Source organism: Podarcis pityusensis, assembly GCF_964106645.2.
Source record: "Podarcis pityusensis genome assembly, chromosome: 3".
Lineage (NCBI taxonomy): Eukaryota > Metazoa > Chordata > Lepidosauria > Squamata > Lacertidae > Podarcis > Podarcis pityusensis.
Window position 1 is genome coordinate 21,098,850 of NC_138026.1, and position 19,401 is coordinate 21,118,250.

Genomic DNA, 19,401 nt, shown 5'->3' on the forward strand with positions numbered 1-19,401 from the left:
TTTTAGTTCCAAAGTTGTAACCACAACTTTTCATGATTTATCCTACCAAACACTGCTGTAAGATCTACAAAGGTTGTAGATAGGTCTTAGGTCCTTTACCATACTTCTTAATCTGATGGTTTAAGACGTAACATTGGTTTATATATTTAGCTAAGTGTGCATTTATGAATATTTATTCTATGATTGAGACCTTAAAATTCTTGTAACAATCCCCCATTTGGGGCAATAATTTAACTAAAATTGTTTCCCCACTAAACAACCTGATGTCCACTCTTCCCAGATGTTGAAACAGGGTGTGTTTATGTAACCCTGAGGAGATAGATTTGCATGTCAGGTCTCTCTTTTTTTTCAATTTTTAAACAAACAAACAAACAAACAAACAAACATACCTCTTAATTGTACTAAATCCAATCTTAGTGACATTGTTAAGTGACTTTCTCAAATCCCCCTGGCTGAATTTCAGTGTATATCATTGTAACAGTTTTCCAAAACCAGTTTTCTTATAAAATTAACTTAATCACTTAACATCTTTCTTTCTTTCCCTTTTAACTTTAAACATGCTATTCTCTAACATTTCATATTTAAATCCTAAGCCTATCTGGTATTTGCAAGTTTTTCCAATTAAGTTATCTTAACATATTTAACTAAATAGTCTTTGAATTTCATCCATTCCTCCTGGTAGTCCTCCTTCTGGTCGCGGACTCTTCTAGTCAGGTCAGCTAGTTCCGAAAAGTCCATCATTTTCATCTGCCATTCCTCCACTGTTGGGACTTCTTGTGTTTTCCAATTCTTAGGTAACAAAATTCTAGCTGCAGTTGTGGCATACAAAAACGGTCTAACATTTTTTTTGGCCAATTCCAAACCTGTTATTCCAAGAAGAAAGGCCTCTGGTTTCTTAATAAATGTATATTTCAACATTTCTTTCAATTCATTATAAATCTTCTCCCAGAAGTCTTTCACCTCGGGGCAGGTCCACCACATATGATAAAAGGTACCTTCTTTTTCTTTACATTTCCAACATAAATTATCACTATTATGATATATCTTTGCCAATTTTACAGGAGTTAAGTACCATCTATACATCATTTTCATAATATTTTCCTTTAACACTGTACATGCAGTGAACTTGACCCCTTTCCTCCATAACCTCTCCCAATCTTCAAACATTGTTATGTCCCACATCTCTTGCCCAGTCTATCATCACAGATTTAACTTGTTCATCCTTTGTATGCTATTCCATCAATAAATTACACATTTTAGACAAATTTTTAACTTTAGACTCTGTTTCCAACTTAGTTTTTTCTAAAACAAAACCATTTTTCTTATCTAATTTTCACAATTCATTAATCTGATGGTAATGTAATGTAGCCAATTTATTTTATCTTTAATTTGATCAAATGGTTTTAATTTATATCCTTCTTTATCTTCCAGTAACAGATCAGAGTATCTCAACCACTTGGTTTCCATATTTAACTTTTTCTGGGCCTTTGCCTCCATTGGCGAAAGCCATCTGGGTGTTTTCCTCTCTAAGAGATCTTTGTATTTTTATCCAAACATTATATAAGGATTTTCTAATTACATGATTTTTAAAACCATTATGGGCCTTTACCTTGTCATACCATAGATAGGCATGCCATCCAAACACGTTATCAAATCCCTCCAAGTCTAAAACATCAGCGTCATGCATGTCGGGTCTCTTAAGGCTATTCACAAGTGTAGCAGTGCACATAGCTGGACATAGGATTCTGTATCATATAAAATAACACCATCTTGTTTTGTTCTATTCGTAAAATACTGGTGGCCTCCTAACAATTTGAGAGAAGACTTCTCTCCCTTTTCGCTTTTAAAATGAGGGTCTATGCTTTGCATTCCGGGACGCACGTGGCGCTGTGGGTTAAATCACAGATCCTAGGACTTGCCGATCAGAAGGTCGGCGGTTTGAATCCCTGCGACGGGGTGAGCTCCCGTTGCTCAGTCCCTGCTCCTGCCAACCTAGCAGTTCGAAAGCACGTCAAAGGGCAAGTAGGTAAATAGGTACCACTCCGGCGGGAAAGTAAACGGCGTTTCCGTGCACTGCTCTGGTTCGCCAGAAGCAGCTTAGTCATGCTGGCCACATGACCCGGAAGCTGTACGCCGGCTCCCTCAGCCAATAAAGTGAGATGAGTGCCACAACCCCAGATTTGGTCACGACTGGACCCAATGGTCAGGGGTCCCTTTACCTTTACCTATGCTTTGCATTCAACAGGAAGGTCCATTTAAAATGAAATATGATCAAGGTAATCATAGACCACACCAAATAATTGTGGGGTGGGAGTGGGGGAATGAAAGCAGAATTTCTTCCATGAAGAAAACACTGTATATTTCCCAGACAATGGGTTAGATTCTACTAAATAGTTGCTATAGCGGGAGCTGGCACAGCGACTCACGCTAGCACAACAAGGATTCCCCCCCCACACGTCCTCCATGCCTTCCCAAACAGCTCTGGGGGTAGGTCAGGAGAACATCAGGATGACACACAGAGGGAGGAGAAGGGAGGTCATTCTGTCTGGCAAGAAGCAATGTTTGTGTTGGCAGAATGATCGTAATAGCGCAACACTGAACTCCTCCCAATCGATTGTATCGAACCCTGCCATTCCACTCACAAAGCAGGAACAACTCCTCTCCTCTGCAGCCACCATGCAACCTCAAAATCCTCTCCGGGGTGCTGGAGGAACCTCCCAGAGCAGATTTGGGAGGGGACATAGGGAGAGGACACACATCCAGGGCACACACCCCTCTCTCCTCTTTTGACCCATGCAGAAAAGCTGAGAAGAGACATTATCACCCGCCCAGGAGTGGGAGGCCTCTTGGGCTTGCTGACCGGAAGGTTGGCGGATCGAATCCACACAATGGGGTGAGCTCCCATTGCCCTGTCCCAGCTTCTGCTAACCTGGCAGTTCAAAAGCACACCAGTGCAAGTAGATAAATAGGTACCACTATGGCAGGGAAGTAAATGGCGTTTCCGTGCGCTCTGGTTTCCGTCATGGTGTCCCGTTGTGCCAGAAGCGGTTTAGTTATGCTGGCCACATGACCCGGAAAGCTGTCTCTGGACAAACGCCAGCTCTCTCGACCTGAAGCAAGATGAGCGCCACACCCCATAGCCACCTTTGACTGGACTTAACCGTCCAGGGGTCCTTTACCTTTAACTTTTGCTCTTCAGTAGAATCTAAAGGTGTTTCCAATAAACAATAAGGCTTGACTTCACAGGCTCTTGGAATGAATGAAAGTAATAATCTATTCTGCCTGAGATATTTGGCTTCAGGCCTCTGACACATTTTTTTTATTATTTTAATATAATTATCTCTGCTTTCCTAGAGACTTTGTCCTCTGCTGTTGATGAACCATTATAATAGATCAGGATTTCACTTTAAAGCATAGCTATATACTCCAGGGAAGCTATTTATTTCCATTATCCCAAGACTGTAGCATCCCCTCTGGACCTTCCTGGTCTCTGCTTGCTGGGCTCTAGGCATTTAAAGGTTAGCTGTGCAAGTAAGCTGTGTGTAGATCAGAATAACACCAGCTCCAGAGAGCAATTTCCTGCCTGGTTGAAGATAACCAACACTATGGTAAGCATCCTTTCCTATTGTCTTGCTTTACAACCACAGCTAATGAAAGGAAGGGAGGCATATGGCACAAATGTACAAAATGTATTCATGGTGTAGAGAAAGTGGATAGAGAGAAGCCTTTTTTGTCCCCTTCTCCTAATACTGGAACTGACAGACAGCCAATGGAACTGACTGATGGTAGACCCAAGACAACACACAGCTCATTTATGGAACTCACTGACACAAGATGTGGAGACATGGCCACTAGTTTATAGGATTCGGAATCATCACTGGGGAATGTCTTATCATTGGCTACAAGTCATGACAGGTATGGGGAACCTCTAAATTCAGAGGAGCATGTTGTTGAATACCAGCCCCTGGAAGGAGAGGGCTGTTACCTTCACACTCATGATTGTGGGCTTCCCAGAGGCATCTGGCTTTGCCATTTTGGAAATAGGATACTGAGACTGAAAGGACTTTTGATCTTATCTGGCAAGGCTCATTTTGCAATGTTATGTAGTAGCAGGCTAAAAAAAGAAAGGTATAAGGGCACAAAATACTCTGTCATTCAATGTAAATGACTACAAAAGTCAGATGATTTGCCTGTCTGTCTCTTTCTCTCCAGTACGGATTCATCAACACTTGCCTGAAGTCTCTTCTAATAGAGAAATTTGGTGAAGAAACCTGGGAACATCTCAAGTGAGTATGTGTACCTTTCCGACATTGTACGAGTGAGATTTGAAAACTTAAAAGTCAAGCAAGGGATAATTCTTTCAGTTATGGACACACTAGAGAGAAACACACAAAAAAAGAAGATCCTCGTTGCACCTTAAAGACTAACAGATTTATTGTGGCATAAGCTAGTGTGGACAATTGTCCACTTCATCAGATTCATTCAGAAAGATGCATCTGACATGAAGCGAGCTCTAGTGTGAAATTTGTTAGGTCCACAAATATTTAGAGTGCCACAGTTAACATTTGGGAAGGATAAAAAAAAAATTCAGAATGGGTTCAGCAACATCTCTGGCAATTGCAGTGGTACATGCGCCCTATTTTTGTTTTATACAATGCATGCATGTTCATGCATGTTTCACAGTAGGCTCCATCTTAAAAGAGGCATTCTCTCCTGTTTGAGAGAGAAGGGGAAATTCCTGTTTTTAAGAAAGTGCCTGCCAACTGTGGGTTTGTAAGCACTTGAAGAACGATTTTACTGGGTTAAAAAAACCCAAAAAATCTCTCTCTAATTCATTTTGTGTACATTTAAAATGGTTTTAAGAAAATTATGCAAGTAACATTGCAGTCTTCCTTAAAAGTTTTGCATTGATATATTTTTAAGTAGATTGTACACATCGCACAATAAATCATGCTCTCCGTTTCGTTTTATATTCAGATGCTGATGTTAGTTTTGATACTTTTACAGGACAAAAACTGGGATTGAAGACACCTTTATGACATACACAGTTTATGATGATGCTGTCACAATGAAGCTGATCCAGGAAACCTGCAAAACACTAAGTTGTGAAACATGTTCTGGTTTCATTTATTATCTTTGCATTATTTTAATTTTGCTTTTTTAAAATTCACTTTCTCGCTTTTAATTTACTTTGATGTTATGTTTCACTGTATTATTTGGTTTATATTGTTTTATCTTCTGGAATAAGCTTAGTTTAGGGACAAAGAATTGTGCAAACCCATTCTGAATGTGTTTTCTGCCGCCCTGGGTTCTTTGGGGAGGAAGGGAGGGATAGAAAGACAATCAGTGAATAAATAAAATACTGATGGACAAGCAAAACATGCAACACGATCCAAGGAATGCTTACTCAGAAGTAAGCTGCATTATGTTCCATTGGACTTAATCCTAGAAAAGTATGTATAGGGTACAACTTAAATGCAATTGCAAATTGCACTTGTTTCTAGGCAAATGGATATATATATATATATATATATATATATATATATATATATAATTAGGTCCAGTCGTGGCCGACTCTGGGATTGCGGCGCTCATCTTGCTTTATTGGCCAAGGGAGCCGGCGTACAGCTTCCGGGTCATGTGGCCAACATGACCAAGCCACTTCTGGCAAACCAGAGCAGCGCACGGAAACGCCGATTACCTTCCCGCCAGAGCGGTACCTATTTATCTACTTGCACTTTGACGTGCTTTCGAACTGCTAGGTTGGCAGGAGCAGGGACCGAGCAACAGGAGCTCACCCCATCACGGGGATTCGAACCGCCGACCTTCTGATCAGCATGTCCTAGGCTCTGTGGTTTAACCCACAGCACCACCCGCGTCCGATATATATATGTGTGTGTGTGTGTGTGTGTGTGTGTGTGTGTGTGTGTATATATATATATATGAGAATGAGTGCCCTGGAAGTAAGTCCCATTGGACTTATTTAAAGTGGGCCTGTCAGCTTCATCAGTGGAGCATGGTGCCTCTGCCTTGACTCCAGCTGAAGGCTATGGGGTATCCTTCCCATTCAGGGGTGTGGAATCTGTGGCCCTCCAGAAGTTGCTTTCATCCCTGATTGTTGGGCTAGCTGGCTGGAGCTGGCTGAAGTTGCCGTCCCATTACACCTGGGGGGGCTGCAGGTTTCCCACCCCTGCCTTAGCTAATCATCCAGTTCCCTCATCAGCTGTACTTTTTGCCCACCGAAACAGCTAAATGGAGCTCCTACTGAAATGCAAGAACTAGCCTTGCTATTGACGTCTCTGCTGTCCAGCCCATTGCCCTGTGAGAACTGTATACATTTCTCTGAACGGAGAAATTTTGTGAAGAAAGTCATATGACACTGGGGGCATTAACAAATGCTAGGGTGTTGCGTTGAGGGGGGGGGGGAACAGGCAAGTCTTCTTCATGGGAAAAGGTATACTTTCTGTTGTGCACAGGTATGTCTCCTTCCTGTCCTCTGCCAAATGCAATATTAGTGTTATGCCATGCCACACACTCTCCTCACATCACCAAACAAGGGGTAGCATTACTGGAGAGGGTAAGGTAAAGGTAAAGGGACCCCTGACCATTAGGTCCAGTTGTGACCAACTCTGGAGTTGCGGCGCTCATCTCGCTTTATTGGCCAAGGGAGCCAGCGTACAGCAAGCCCTAGGCTCTGTGGTTTAACCTACAGCGCCACCCGGGTAGGGTCGACCATATGTTTCCTGGCAAGAGGAGAAGAGATCTTTCTGAGCAGCTGAGAGGTCTCTGCATTCAGACTAGGACGTTGGCCAGGCTTGTGATCTTTTGAGAAGGTGTAATGGCAGGATTTTGCTCATGCTCAGTGCTTAAGAGTGATTATTCCAACCCTGTTATTATTGTTCATCTCATTTATTTCCACTCAGAGGTGTCAGAAGAGGCAGTGCTCAAACTTTTTGGGGAATACTTTTTCAGTTTCTGTAAGATGTCTGGATACGACAGAATGCTACGGACCCTAGGAGGAAATTTGATGGAGTTTATCGAGAACCTTGATGCCCTTCATAGCTATCTTGCCTTGTCCTACCAGGTACCTCCTTTGCTGTGTAGACACAATTCTGAAAATCCCTTTTAAGAAAATAAAAAATAAACAATTTTAGAAAGGGGGGGGGGTGAATGTGTGACCTGGACCTGCCAGTCCCTGGCAAAACTGAGGGCTTCTTTTCCCTATCACAATGCTGAGGTGAGGGAAAAAGTTTAATCTGCTCATTCTACCTGGGATGATGTGATACAGCACTGTTCTCTACTGGGGCAGTTTGATAAGTTTAAAGTCCACCTCTCAGCTTAGTACTACTACTGGGAAATCTACAATGACAATACAAGAATTACAATACAAGAATTGTTCAGTCTGGACACTGAGGTCCAGCACCAAGGGCCTTCTGGTGGTTCCCTCACTGTGAGAAGTGAGGTTACCAGGAACCAGGCAAAGGACCTTCTCAGTAGTGGTGCCCAACCTGTGGAGCGCCCTCCCATCAGATGTCAAGGAAATAAACAACTGGCTTTTAGAAGACATCTGAAGGCAGCCCTGTTTAGGGAAGTTTTTAATGTTTGATGTTTTATTGTGTTTTTCATATTCTGTTTGGAGCCGCCCACAGTGGCTGGGGAAGCCCAGTGGGTGGGCAGGGTATAAATAAAGTAGTAGTAGTAGTAGTAGTAGTAGTAGTAGTAAAAGCAATACTGAATCCTTTTTCATTCCTCCTCTTGGCCGCGCAAGAGAAAGAGAGTAGAGGGAGAAGTATGTGATGTAACATGAAACTGTGGTTAAGCATTACGACTGAACTCCCTACAGGCATTTTGACTCTGAAAAGTTGCCTGGGAAGGGAATGTGGTTCTTGTTTGGAGAAAGCTCGCTTCCCCCCTTAACAGAATTGTCTCAGTGGCGCTTGTCCCAAGGATGTTAGGAATGCATCTTTTAAGAATGTTGAGCATAACTATTATGTGTAGGATTCCCCCCCCCCCAAGAAAATAAAGCAATAGTTTTTCTACTTAGGAAATGAATGCACCATCATTCCGAGTGGAAAGAACCGATGGGATGTTGTTGCTCCACTATTACTCCGACAGAAAAGGCCTGTATCATATTGTCCCAGGTTTGCTACAATATCTTGTTCCTTGTCAGGTTTTGCTCTGGAAACCTTTCCATAGAGGGTAGAAAATATGTTTGCACTAATGAACTACCCGTTTCCTATTTGGGGGCAATTCCTCCTTCCCCCAGTGGTCCTTATGACCCATCCCACATTGTTCAACAGGGTTCCCCTCCCTGACTGCAGTCTCCATGAAGAGAATTCCACCTAAAAAGCCAGAATGCTTCAACCCTAATTGCTAGAGGAGAGGGAAGTCTGGGCATGTGTGAAGAAGGAAGTATGGAGCATTGTGTTGGTCCAGGAGCACCTCTTGATTAATGCCAATTGTCCGAATTATGGAGGAGCCAACCACAAATCATGCCTGAGGTGGAGGCTCATCCATGGCAGCAACACACTCCCAGGCTGCACCTGCTCTGCCTTTCAAGTTGGCAGACACGGGTTAGCGTGGCACAGCGGGATGCAGTGAGCTCCCCAGACCCCACTGGGGAACATTGCCAGGAATTTTGCCTCATAAATCCTGGCTTTCCCCTGCCTGAACCTGAGGAGCAACCACCATTGACTCATGACGTGACCGGAAACACAAACGATTATTCTTTCTTACATAGGAATCCTTGAGGCTGTGTCAAGAGATTTCTTTGAGAGCGAAGTGACACTGAAAATTCTTCATCAAGATGTAGAAGAGGAGCGCACTGGGAAGAAAGAACACGTGGTGTTTTTTCTTTCGCAGAATGAGAAAGAAGCAAAGAATGGGATCGAAGAAAAAATAGCCTCTGCAGGTGGAGATTGTCAAGAGGATGAAAAGGTGACAAAATTGGTCCTGTCAAAAGTGGGAGGGGGGGTTAGTTTTGAGTTAGCAGAAACATTCGTGGCTTAGAGAGGGGGAGCAGCCTTGCAAGTCTCTTAAGATATTGTAATAGATGAATCACTCTCCATGTGTACAGCAAAACTGATGTATACAGATTTAATTATTGTGCTTTATACCTTCTATGGCAACCATGAGGTTGCTCTGTGTAAATGGCTTTAGAATATGAGCATGATTCAGATAATCTTAATTACCACGATGCACCATTTTTCTACCAATGTTCTATTTAGAGACTGGATGCTGCTTTCCAGAAAGGGAGGGAAGAATCTGTGTTGCACCAACTAGAAAAGAAATCTCACTGGGACATTGTGAGGCACATTGTGAAATTTAGGAGAGGTATATTAAATCCTTCTTAACCTCAGCATGATTATTGAAATGAAAGATGGGCCTCATCAGCATAAATTAGAGGCTGTCTTTGGATGTAAGTATCCTTACAGAAAACTGCCAGATGATATAATAGATTGATATAATTGGAATGTGATGCCTTGCTGCTTCTCAATTACACTGATCTATGCTTAAGTTCAGGTAAGTGAAAGCCTGGAATTTTATTACATAGACAAAGATACCCACCCCTTCTGACTACACACACCAAATCTTGTGTCCTGCTCCAAATTTTGATGCCATGTTCTCTCCCCCCCCCCCCCCCAATAAAAATCAGATTGTAAATATGTTAGAAACTGTGTGGAACTGTTTCAGCCAAATTCTTTATTATCCAGCAAGTAGAGCTTCACAACCTCCAGAATAATGAATACCAAGGTGTAGGGGGGCTGTGGGTTCTGAACAGCTACTTGTGTCTTCCAAACCAGAAATAGATGCTGGTCTGGCCCTATCATGCACTATCCCCCTAAAACGGTGAAGCATTATCCCGCTACAAAGGGGGATAACTAAGGCAGGAATTGATATCTGAATGGTATAACAAGACGTTTTCCAAGTGTTGGCTACAGCAAAGGAAAGGATGTATCCATGGAGAATGATCAAATTACTATATACAGGCGAAATGTGGAAATTCAAGAAAAGATTCTCTCTTTGTAAATTCACTCTGTGTGTTGTCTATCACTCTGTGTTTCATAGAGGACCTTATTCGTACCTTGGAGCCATTTTTTCCTGAGAGACTTTGGGTTGAGGAGAGAACTTTCTGTTGTGTGTTTCCTTTCCACGTTGTGTTCGATGAAACAGTAAGTTATCCATTGGCCTGAATCCTTGTAGCTGGAATAGAGATGCTTGTTGAGTTGCTCTCAGAGTATCTTTGGTTGAAGTGTATGAAAGTTTTAAAATTACGAATGTTTGCTGACAAAAGGTGCTGTTGTTTTTTGTTTAAAAAATGATGTAAGTAGGATCACACATGAAGGTTTTTTTTTTTTGTTGGTGCTCAAGAGAGTTTGAAAACTTTCCTTTTAGTCATGAAATTATGCAACCTTTCTATCTGCTCCTCAGCTGACGATCAAGCAGGCTGGTGTGAACATTCAGAAATTTGTACCAGGCTTGCAGATCTATGGAACCAGATTAGATGAGTATTTCTCTATTGTTCACCCACAAGTTACATTCACAATCTTTAGCATACGGAAGTTCATCAACAGCCAGTTTGTTCTCAAGATACGAAGGGATGCGCTGCCTAACTTGTGGACGAGACGGCCCATGCTAAAGCTCAGAGGTATCAAACAAACTTGCTTTTTGCAGACATCTGAATGCTATGGACCCTCATGCTAGCACTGTGGTGGCAAGGAAACTTGAGAGATGCAGTTTTATATAAAAATGGTTGGAAGGCTTTGGAAGACTCCCACATTTCTAGACGTTAGTTTATCTATGTGATTCCATTCATGTATTGCTTCCCGTAAGTGTCTTGAAGTGATTTCACAGAAAAATATATATATAGACAATTAAAAATAATTCCATATTTAAAAACAATTTAAAAGTCAATGCAGAATGAGACTGGTATAAATAACTCCACTTAAAAGGCTGGCTGAGAATCAAAGGTCTTCAATAGGCACCAAAAAAAGAAAAAGAAAATAAAGATGGCACCAGAATAGATGCAACCACACTAAGGGCCAGATTCATATACTGTATTGTAGTAATTTGGGCCTGTAAACAGTTAATCTGAACAATTAAGATCTAATTTCCATTCATTCTGAGTGGTGGTTGCACAAGAAACCAGCATTTAATACTCGGGAGCAAAGAAAATATAGCCTGGTATCTCCTGATCCTATGAAACTTACTCACAAATCATACAGAGACTTTCCTTAGCAAATGGAATACCACCATAACTGCTTGTACGCAAGACAAAATAAAACAAGTAAACAGATCTGCATTTGGGGTGTACAATACACATCTCTGCTATAAATTTGTGTATTGCATTTACATATTTTATTAATATGGCAAATGCCAATTTAAAAAATGTTGCCCACCTCTCCCTTAGGAGCCATTCCTCCTTCCTCAACTCTTCCAGTGCCTCACAAAAGAATTCAAAATTCTGGACCCAAGTTCTAAACCTCTGTTATGATCTGGTGACGAAGCATTTGCAAGATTTGGGGGGTTCAAGGTGTACAATAGGTTTGTGGTGGTGTTACAAGTAAGATCCCGCTTAATCAGTAGCTTTAAACACAACGGAATATCATTCTGTAACTTATTTCATTTTTTTAACGAAAAGGACAAATGATCTGGATGGATTCCATGAAGTGCATGATGTACTTGTGCTCACCCAAGCTGCGCAGTTTGGAGGAACTGGAAGAGCAACGGATGCACCTCTCTGACATTGCACAGCACGACACAACAAGGGATCTCATCCTCTTCAACCAGCAACGGCTGGCAGAGATAGAGCTATCTAACCAGCTAGAGAGGAAGAAGGAAGAGCTAAGGATTCTCTCCAAAAACCTGGAAGCGGAAAAGAAGAAATCGGAGGCTCTGCTATATGCCATGTTGCCAAAACATGTGGCCAATCAGCTTAAGGAGGGCAAAAAGGTGGAAGCAGGTAAATGCTTTTTATTGTCCTTTCATGCTTTTGTGGCAGCGAGGATATCACTGTAATGTTTTGAAAGACTGGACAGCTAACCCATTTCAACTGGGAAATTCTAATAAAGCAAGACAGAGGGGGTTCAGCAGATAGTCTGGGGAAAACTGGCTGATACTCTAACATTGCTGATTTTGCAGGTTTGGCCTTGATTGGTTCCCCGAGTTCTGCTGGGAACTCAAAATTAGAGTGGGGTGTATGTCTCATAAATAAATATATTACGGTATGATGAGCTTGAGTGATTTCAGCTAGAATGTGGGGTTATAGCTTGCTGTTTAAAGTGTGTCAGAAGTACTGCCACCTAAGAGATTCACCTCAACGCAAAAGGATTCAGAGGATATGTTATTCTTTCTTTGCATATTTTTACATTAAAAGCAGATTTTGAGAACTGGAAAGTTCTGTCTGAATGCATCCTGCTTAAAAGTGTCTGGGACCATGTGCAAAGGTTTGCTGCCTTCACTGACAAACCCATTGGTTCAATAAAATGTAACACTAGTCTAAGCCACTTGAGTCCATCTTGAAACAGAAAGACTTTTCACAGTCTGGGGTTGCCAAGCTTTTTTGGAATAGAGGGAGCATTTTGAATTTTGAGAGGGTGCTGGGGACGCAAGTCACAAAATGGCTGCCGTGGAGGGAGTGTGGCATAGCACAAAATGGCTGCCATTGGGCATGCAGCATAGCACAAAATTAAAGAGACAACCACCCCTGACTGCCTTATTCTTACCATGGGAAGTCAGCTATGTCCTACTGGTCCTAATGAAGGAGATTGCACACATACCAATGGTGTTGCTGTCTAAAGATAAGAAGCAATATTCCTCAGTACCAGAGGCAATATGCAGGGTGACGATACCCACAGCTACCGCCTGGGAAGAGTGGGCCCACTACTGCCTGCTCCTCTCTGTTCTACTTTTCTCTCTCCTACCACAGGAGTTTCCAGTCACCTCAGGCAGCAGCAGTGGTGTGTGCATGTGGCAGTGGAGGCAGCAGTGGCAGGGCGCCATTTTCTGCTTTGCCTCGAGCGACAAAATATCTTGGGCTGGCCCTGAATGTGGGGATTGGTTTTTCATCTCTTCCAACAGGAGGACCGAAGCAAATGGCACTGTCAACGGCGTTGGCCTTACAAACAGAATGGTGTCTTGTTTTTGTGGCTTAAAATAAACAAAACAGACTTTCCAAAATAGCCATTCTTCTTTTAATTATTCCCTAGGAGATTTTAGTTGCTGCACAATACTTTTCAGTGATGTCGTGACCTTCACAAATATCTGCTCTGCCTGTGAACCTATTCAGATAGTGAACATGCTTAATTCCATGTACTCAAGATTTGATCGGCTAACTAGTGTCCACGGTGTTTATAAAGTAAGCGTTCTTGCAATTTGCACACATTTTCATCACTTATTCTGCCTTTCCTGCTCATCTTGATGTTTATAGCTGGTTGTATCAAGCCCTATTGCTATGAAAAATTGTTTTAGAATGATGGACACAAGGATGAGAATGAAAACTGAAGACTATTAGCTTGTCAAAAACATTAAATTGTCAAGCCTTTCCAGACCAGTTTTTCCTTCATATCATTTCCTCTGCAGAACGCCAGTATTCTTGCCTCCTTTTATTCCTGTAAATATTTCCCCTGCTACCTAGAGCAGGCATAGGCAAACTCGGCCCTCCAGATGTTTTGGGACTACAACTTCCATCATCCCTAGCCAACAGGACCAGTGGTCAGGGATGATGGGAGTTGTAGTCCCAAAACATCTGGAGGGCCGAGTTTGCCTATGCCTGACCTAGAGGATAAACTGCACTAGTGCAACCCTTTAATTGTGGTGGTGGTGATAATGTATTATGTTAACTATCCGGGAGAGATTAATGTCTCCATCCAACACTGCCCACATAGAAACATAGAGTAGGAAGAGACCCAAGAGTCATCTGGCTCAACCCCCTGCAATGTAGAAATCCCAGCTGAAGCCAAGGAAATGTTGTGTGCTTATTAATAAGCCTTGCTAAATGGGGCAACTGGCTGTGGACCCTCATGAGAGCAGCCCCTGAGCTATAGGTGAAATATAGGAAGGACATCTCTCTGCGTGGGACAGGAAAGTGGGGAGCAGTCATGGCACGTGTTGGCCAAGGAGTTTTCTGTCTTCCCATCCCTACAGTATGTCTCTCTATTGCCTTACAGGTGGAAACAATAGGAGATGCCTACATGGTTGTAGGAGGGATCCCAGTGCCTGTCAGCAGTCATGCTGAAAGGGTGGCTAATTTTGCCCTGGGCATGAGAATAGCTGCAAGAGAAGTGATGAACCCACTCACAGATAAGCCTATACAGGTACATTTGATCTTGACTTCAATTGCATGATTCTATGGATGCCTAATTCAGAAGTAATTCCCACTGAATTCCTGCAGTTGGCAAGACAGTTGGATGGGATGACCTCCCAGTTCTCTTCCAACTCTGGATCTCAGTTCCGGCACCTCTCAGGTGGCTGTCATTGCCATTGTAAGAGAACACGAGAGGCATTCATAGTGAGTTCCGGCACCTCTTTTTTCTAGAAAAATAGAACTGTTGGAAGGTGTCACTATTAGTTATGCCTTTAATTACCCTCCTGTGTCTGGTGAGACACTCGGACATTGCTATATCCCATTAAGGACTCACTGTTAAAACCGTGTTCATGGAAGACAATCTTACTCGGCTACAAGTGATCACCAAAGAAGAAGAATCCCATATATTACTTTCCCAAATGTTCCAGAGTATTTCAGTCTGGTTCTTCCATTGCTGAGCTATCTCTCATTATGCTGCAGTCAGTAGGAAGCCGACTAGTTTGCTGTGGTGCAGAAAGTGTTTTTGAATGATGGCCTTGCTAAATGTCTTGTTATACTGCAACAAATCCAGGAGGTTGAATGAAGAACAATCAACTATTTCTTTTAGAGCTGTAACAGAGAACGCATTTTCCTTTGTTGTGTTTATGCCAGCAGATTAGAATTGGGGTGCACACTGGACCAGTTTTGGCTGGAGTGGTTGGGGAGAAAATGCCTAGGTATTGCTTGTTTGGCGATACAGTCAACACAGCTTCTAGGATGGAAAGCCATGGACTTCCAGACAAAATCCATCTGAGCCCAACAACGTTCAGGTAAGAACCTGCAAATCAATCGCAACACAAGGAAAATTCTCCTCTTGTCTTTTCTACATTGGCAGTACCAAGGCTATCAAATCCCAGACATTTTGTGGGATCTGTGCTGTCCCTAGGACCACTAACATGCTCCACATCAATTATCAAATTATCTTCAGGGGTAGGCAGTGAGAACTTTTGTAGGGCAAAGCAGATGACCTACTGATGGGTACTACTGCCTTTCTCATATTCCAATTGTCCACTCTATATATCAGGTGTGGGGAACCTCCAGGTGTTGCTCAACTACAACTCCCACCATTGGCCGTGCTTGCTGGGGCTGATGGGAGTTGTAGTTCAGCAACATCTGGAGGGCCAAACATTCCCAAAGCCTACTGCACACCAATAGCAACATTTTCTGGCAGTGGATCCTTATCTAGCCAAAAGAGCACTAGGTAAAGGGACCCCTGACCATTAGGTCCAGTCGTGGCCGACTCTGGGGTTGCGATGCTCATCTCGCTTTATTGGCTGAGGGAGCCGATGTACAGCTTCCGGGTCATGTGGCCAGCATGACTAAGTCACTTCTGGTGAACCAGGGCAGCGCACGGAAACACCATTTACCTTCCCTCTGGAGCGCTACCTATTTATCTACTTGTACTTTGACGTGTTTTCTAACTGCTAGGTTGGCAGAAACAGGGACCGAGCAACAGAAGCTCATCCCATTGCGGGGATTCGAACCGCCGACCTTCTGATCGGCAAGTCCTAGGCTCTGTGGTTTAACCCACAGCGCCACCCACATCCCTTTAAAAGAGCACTATCCACACAGAAAATGGAAATATCAGCAGGCTTGGGGGAATGGCAGAGTTTGCAGAAGCACAACCAATGATTTGGGGGGACGACAGTAAAGTGGGGGGCAGGCATGCACCACATAAACAGCCAGAGAGCACTGAGAATGCTCAGGGGGACAAAGAATGCTGATGGACGTGGAGATAAGATAGAATGGTGGACTTTGGGAGAGGACATGGCTCCACACGGCAACACTTGTTGCGAGTCCCACTTGTAATTTCTGTTAGGGCTGTGTACACCCTATACCTTTAAAGCACATTCTTTCCCTCGAAGAATTCTGAGCGCTGCAGTTTGTTCAGAGTTGCTGGGAACTGAAGCTCTACAAAGGGTAAAATACAAGGCCCAGAATTCCTTGAGTGGGGAAAAACACGTTCTGAACATGCTTAAAAGGTATGGGGTGCACACATCCTTAGATGCATAAGCGTCAAGGAGGGTAGAATTTGGCGGCGTGAAATCGGGTGGAGGAGCAGGCAGTATCATGAGGGACAGAGGTGTTGGACACCTGAGGATTTTGGGAAATGGGTGAATTGTGAGCCCCACAATTGCTGTGCTTCTCGCACTCAACAGAGCATTATCACACCAAGTGTTTGAGATGGTGGAAAGGGGAGAGATACAGGTCAAAGGAAAAGGGAAAATGACAACGCATTTTCTGAGGAAAAACCTCCATGCCACCGAGAATGAAATAATGGGACGACTGGAAGAGACATCTGGTAATGGCGACAGCAATGGTGTGAGTCTGTCGAGGGACAGAGAAATTCTTATATTTATAGCATCACGTAAGGTGTCAGTTCTGAAATGAAATCGCTCCGCCACTGTCTACATTGTGTGATGTATCTGCACTAAGAGGTTGATGTATTTATCTCTATATTCTTGGATTTAGGTTCCATGGGCAGGCCTAGTTCTTATGAAATCAAGCGTTGTTTTTCCTACACTTTATTTTTGAGCCTCGCTGTGCAAAACTGCTTCTATTTGTAAATGAATTTACCAAGTTTCAAGGCCGCCATGGATTTGAAATAAGACTCCAGTCAAAAGCTCACGTCACCTTACAATTAGCCATTTGAACGCACAAGATTCTTACTTGTCTTTTCCGTAACGGATTAATCTTGCTCATGTGCTTTGACTGGTGAGATACAAAAATGGAATCCTCAGCTCAAATTCAGAGAAAACCAAGCAAAAACTAACAGAGAAACAGGCATTCCAGTTGTTGTTGTTGTTTTTAAATGCAGTAATAATAATTCTGCCTCAATATGTTGCTGCTGTAATTTCCAAGCTGATGCACTTTTGATGGTTCTTAAATGCTTTAATTTTTATTTCATTTTTAGCTGTTTGTTTTGGTGCTTTGTTGTTTGCTGTCCTGGGCTCCTTTGGGAAGAAAGGCAGGATAGACTTTTAATAAATACTACTACGGTGGTACCTTGGTTCCTGAATGGCCTAGTTGTCAAACAAATCGGCTCCCGAAAGCTGTAATTGTTCTGGTTTGCAAACGTTTTTCACAAAGCCAAATGTCCAACGCGGCTTCCAATTGAGTGCAGGAAGCTCCCGCAGCCAATCGGAAGCTGCGCCTTGGTTTTCAAACGGTTTTGGGAGTCGAACGGACTTCAGGAACGAATTAAGTTCGAGAACCAGGGTACCACTGTACCAGAGAGTGTGTATTATGAGGAGGTGTGTTAATTTGTATAGAATTTACACAATACAATACTAGCCCTTTTCTTTTTTTGTTGAAGCAGACACTTTGGAAAGCGATCATGGCAAGAATGTTGTAATAATGAAGTATGCTGAAGATTCTCTTACAGCCAGGGACACAGAGCATAAAGATGCGGCAGGTTTGTTACAATGTTCACCCAATGCACAGAAACTGTGGGATTAGTATTGGTTACCATACTCATGTTTATCTCCCCAATTTTGGAGAGGGAGGGGGGAAGTGAATAAACTCACCATCCCTCAAAACTTCTAGCGGCCTCAAATAAATCTGCTGCTATAGTGAATCCAGAAGGCTTGATTCAGTTGGTGCAATTCTATAAGTGCAAGGGCTTTTGAACCTCAATGGAAGAGAATGGGTTTTTTAAAAAATCAAGTATTAAATAAAGGAAACACATGAGATAAAATTGGATGGTATAATTGAATATGTAGCAGAATAAGGGTTGCATAGAATGCCATGGAGAAATGAACTGGGAAGTGATATGTGATGGGCAATGTATGTATGATGAATGTAAAATTCAGTACATTTCCGAGCACAATTCAAAGTGTTGGTGCTGACCTTTAAAGCCCTAAACGGCCTCGGTCCAGTATACATGAAGGAGCGTCTCCACCTCCATCGTTCTGCCCAGATGCTGAGGTCCAGCGCCGAGGGCCTTCTGGCGGTTCCCTCACTGCGAGAAGCCATGTTACAGGGAACCAGGCGGAGGGCTTTCTCGGTAGTGGCACCTGCCCTGTGGAATGCCCTCCCACCAGATGTCAAACAGAAAAATAACTACCAAACTTTTAGAAGACATTTAGAAGGCAGCCCTGTTTAGGGAAGCTTTTAATGTTTAATAGGTTATTGTATTTTAGTGTTTTGTTGGAAGCCGCCCAGAGTGGCTGGGGAAACCCAGCCAGATGGGCGGGGTATAAATAATTGTTGTTGTTGTTGTTATAAAAAAACAGTGGAAAATGCAAATTTAAAAGGGGGGGATTTTTGCTGATTTCCCCTGCCTCTTGGAACTGCTGTCGCTTTGATTACCTAGATGCAGAAACATACACATTCCCTTTCAAAAATGAGAGTTGAACTGAATTGGAGGGGGGGGGGGGGAATATTGCGTGAACTATCATTACCCATGTGAATTACTGTACTCCCGTGTGGCAGCAGACAATAATGGGGCTACCTCTAGGATGGCTAACAAATTGGCTCTAAATCAGAATATTCCTGATTGTTTTTCTCGCACCTTTTGTTTCCTTCTCCCTGGTTACCTGTTAGGGGCTGAAAGTGATGCTCCCCATGGAGAGGATTCACAGCAGAAAAAAGAAGTCTCACTTCCTAATCTGTCAGAGAGTGCGGCTCCCTCAGCACTTTGCATCCTGTTTTAGAAAAATGGTCATATGAGGAATGAAAACTCAATCGGGGGGGGGGGGGGGAGGAGAGAACTTCTGCCTGTTACCTATACCACAGCTTGGAACGTAACCGTGTGTGATGAATTAAAGAAACGGCAAAGGAAGGGCAGGGAATGTTTTGCTGAGAACAAATGGTCTACTTCATCCTTCTCTTAAAGAGTTTGCACTCCTTACAGGCCAAGCATGAAAGGCTTCATTTCATTTGAAACTTCTTTCCTTCTTGTAATGTTTGGCCACATTGGATAGGATGAGAGAAGCCACAAGAAGCACAGTTCTCCTTTCTATGCAAAGCTATGTGATCGGGGAAGGGGGCTGTTTGTCTGTATGTGCAGAAATACATAATTGATGAATCATACAGGTCTTATATATTCTTTAATG

General features: G+C 42.9%; 1 protein-coding gene across 3 annotated transcripts; it reads left to right on the top strand.

Moving 5' to 3' along the window:
• The first annotated feature begins 4,028 nt into the window (after window positions 1–4,028).
• Window positions 4,029–18,057, top strand: LOC308473478 (guanylate cyclase soluble subunit beta-2-like). Of its 3 annotated transcripts, XM_080999121.1 has the most exons (14): window positions 4,029–4,286; window positions 5,008–5,102; window positions 6,924–7,084; window positions 8,045–8,141; window positions 8,741–8,937; window positions 9,228–9,333; window positions 10,069–10,172; window positions 10,432–10,648; window positions 11,642–11,962; window positions 13,209–13,357; window positions 14,169–14,315; window positions 14,960–15,114; window positions 16,504–16,664; window positions 17,664–18,057. In XM_080999121.1, the coding sequence occupies exons 2-14, from the start codon at window positions 5,036–5,038 to the stop codon at window positions 17,801–17,803; spliced, it is 2,022 nt and encodes a 673-aa protein (XP_080855247.1). In that variant the 5' UTR covers window positions 4,029–4,286; window positions 5,008–5,035; the 3' UTR covers window positions 17,804–18,057. The 3 variants fall into 3 exon arrangements, with proteins under 3 accessions (XP_080855247.1, XP_080855245.1, XP_080855246.1); XM_080999119.1 differs by lacking the exons at window positions 4,029–4,286; window positions 5,008–5,102 and having other exon boundaries at window positions 6,734–7,084; window positions 16,504–16,646; window positions 17,661–18,057; XM_080999120.1 differs by lacking the exons at window positions 4,029–4,286; window positions 5,008–5,102 and having other exon boundaries at window positions 6,734–7,084; window positions 16,504–16,646.
• The last annotated feature ends 1,344 nt before the right edge of the window (window positions 18,058–19,401 follow it).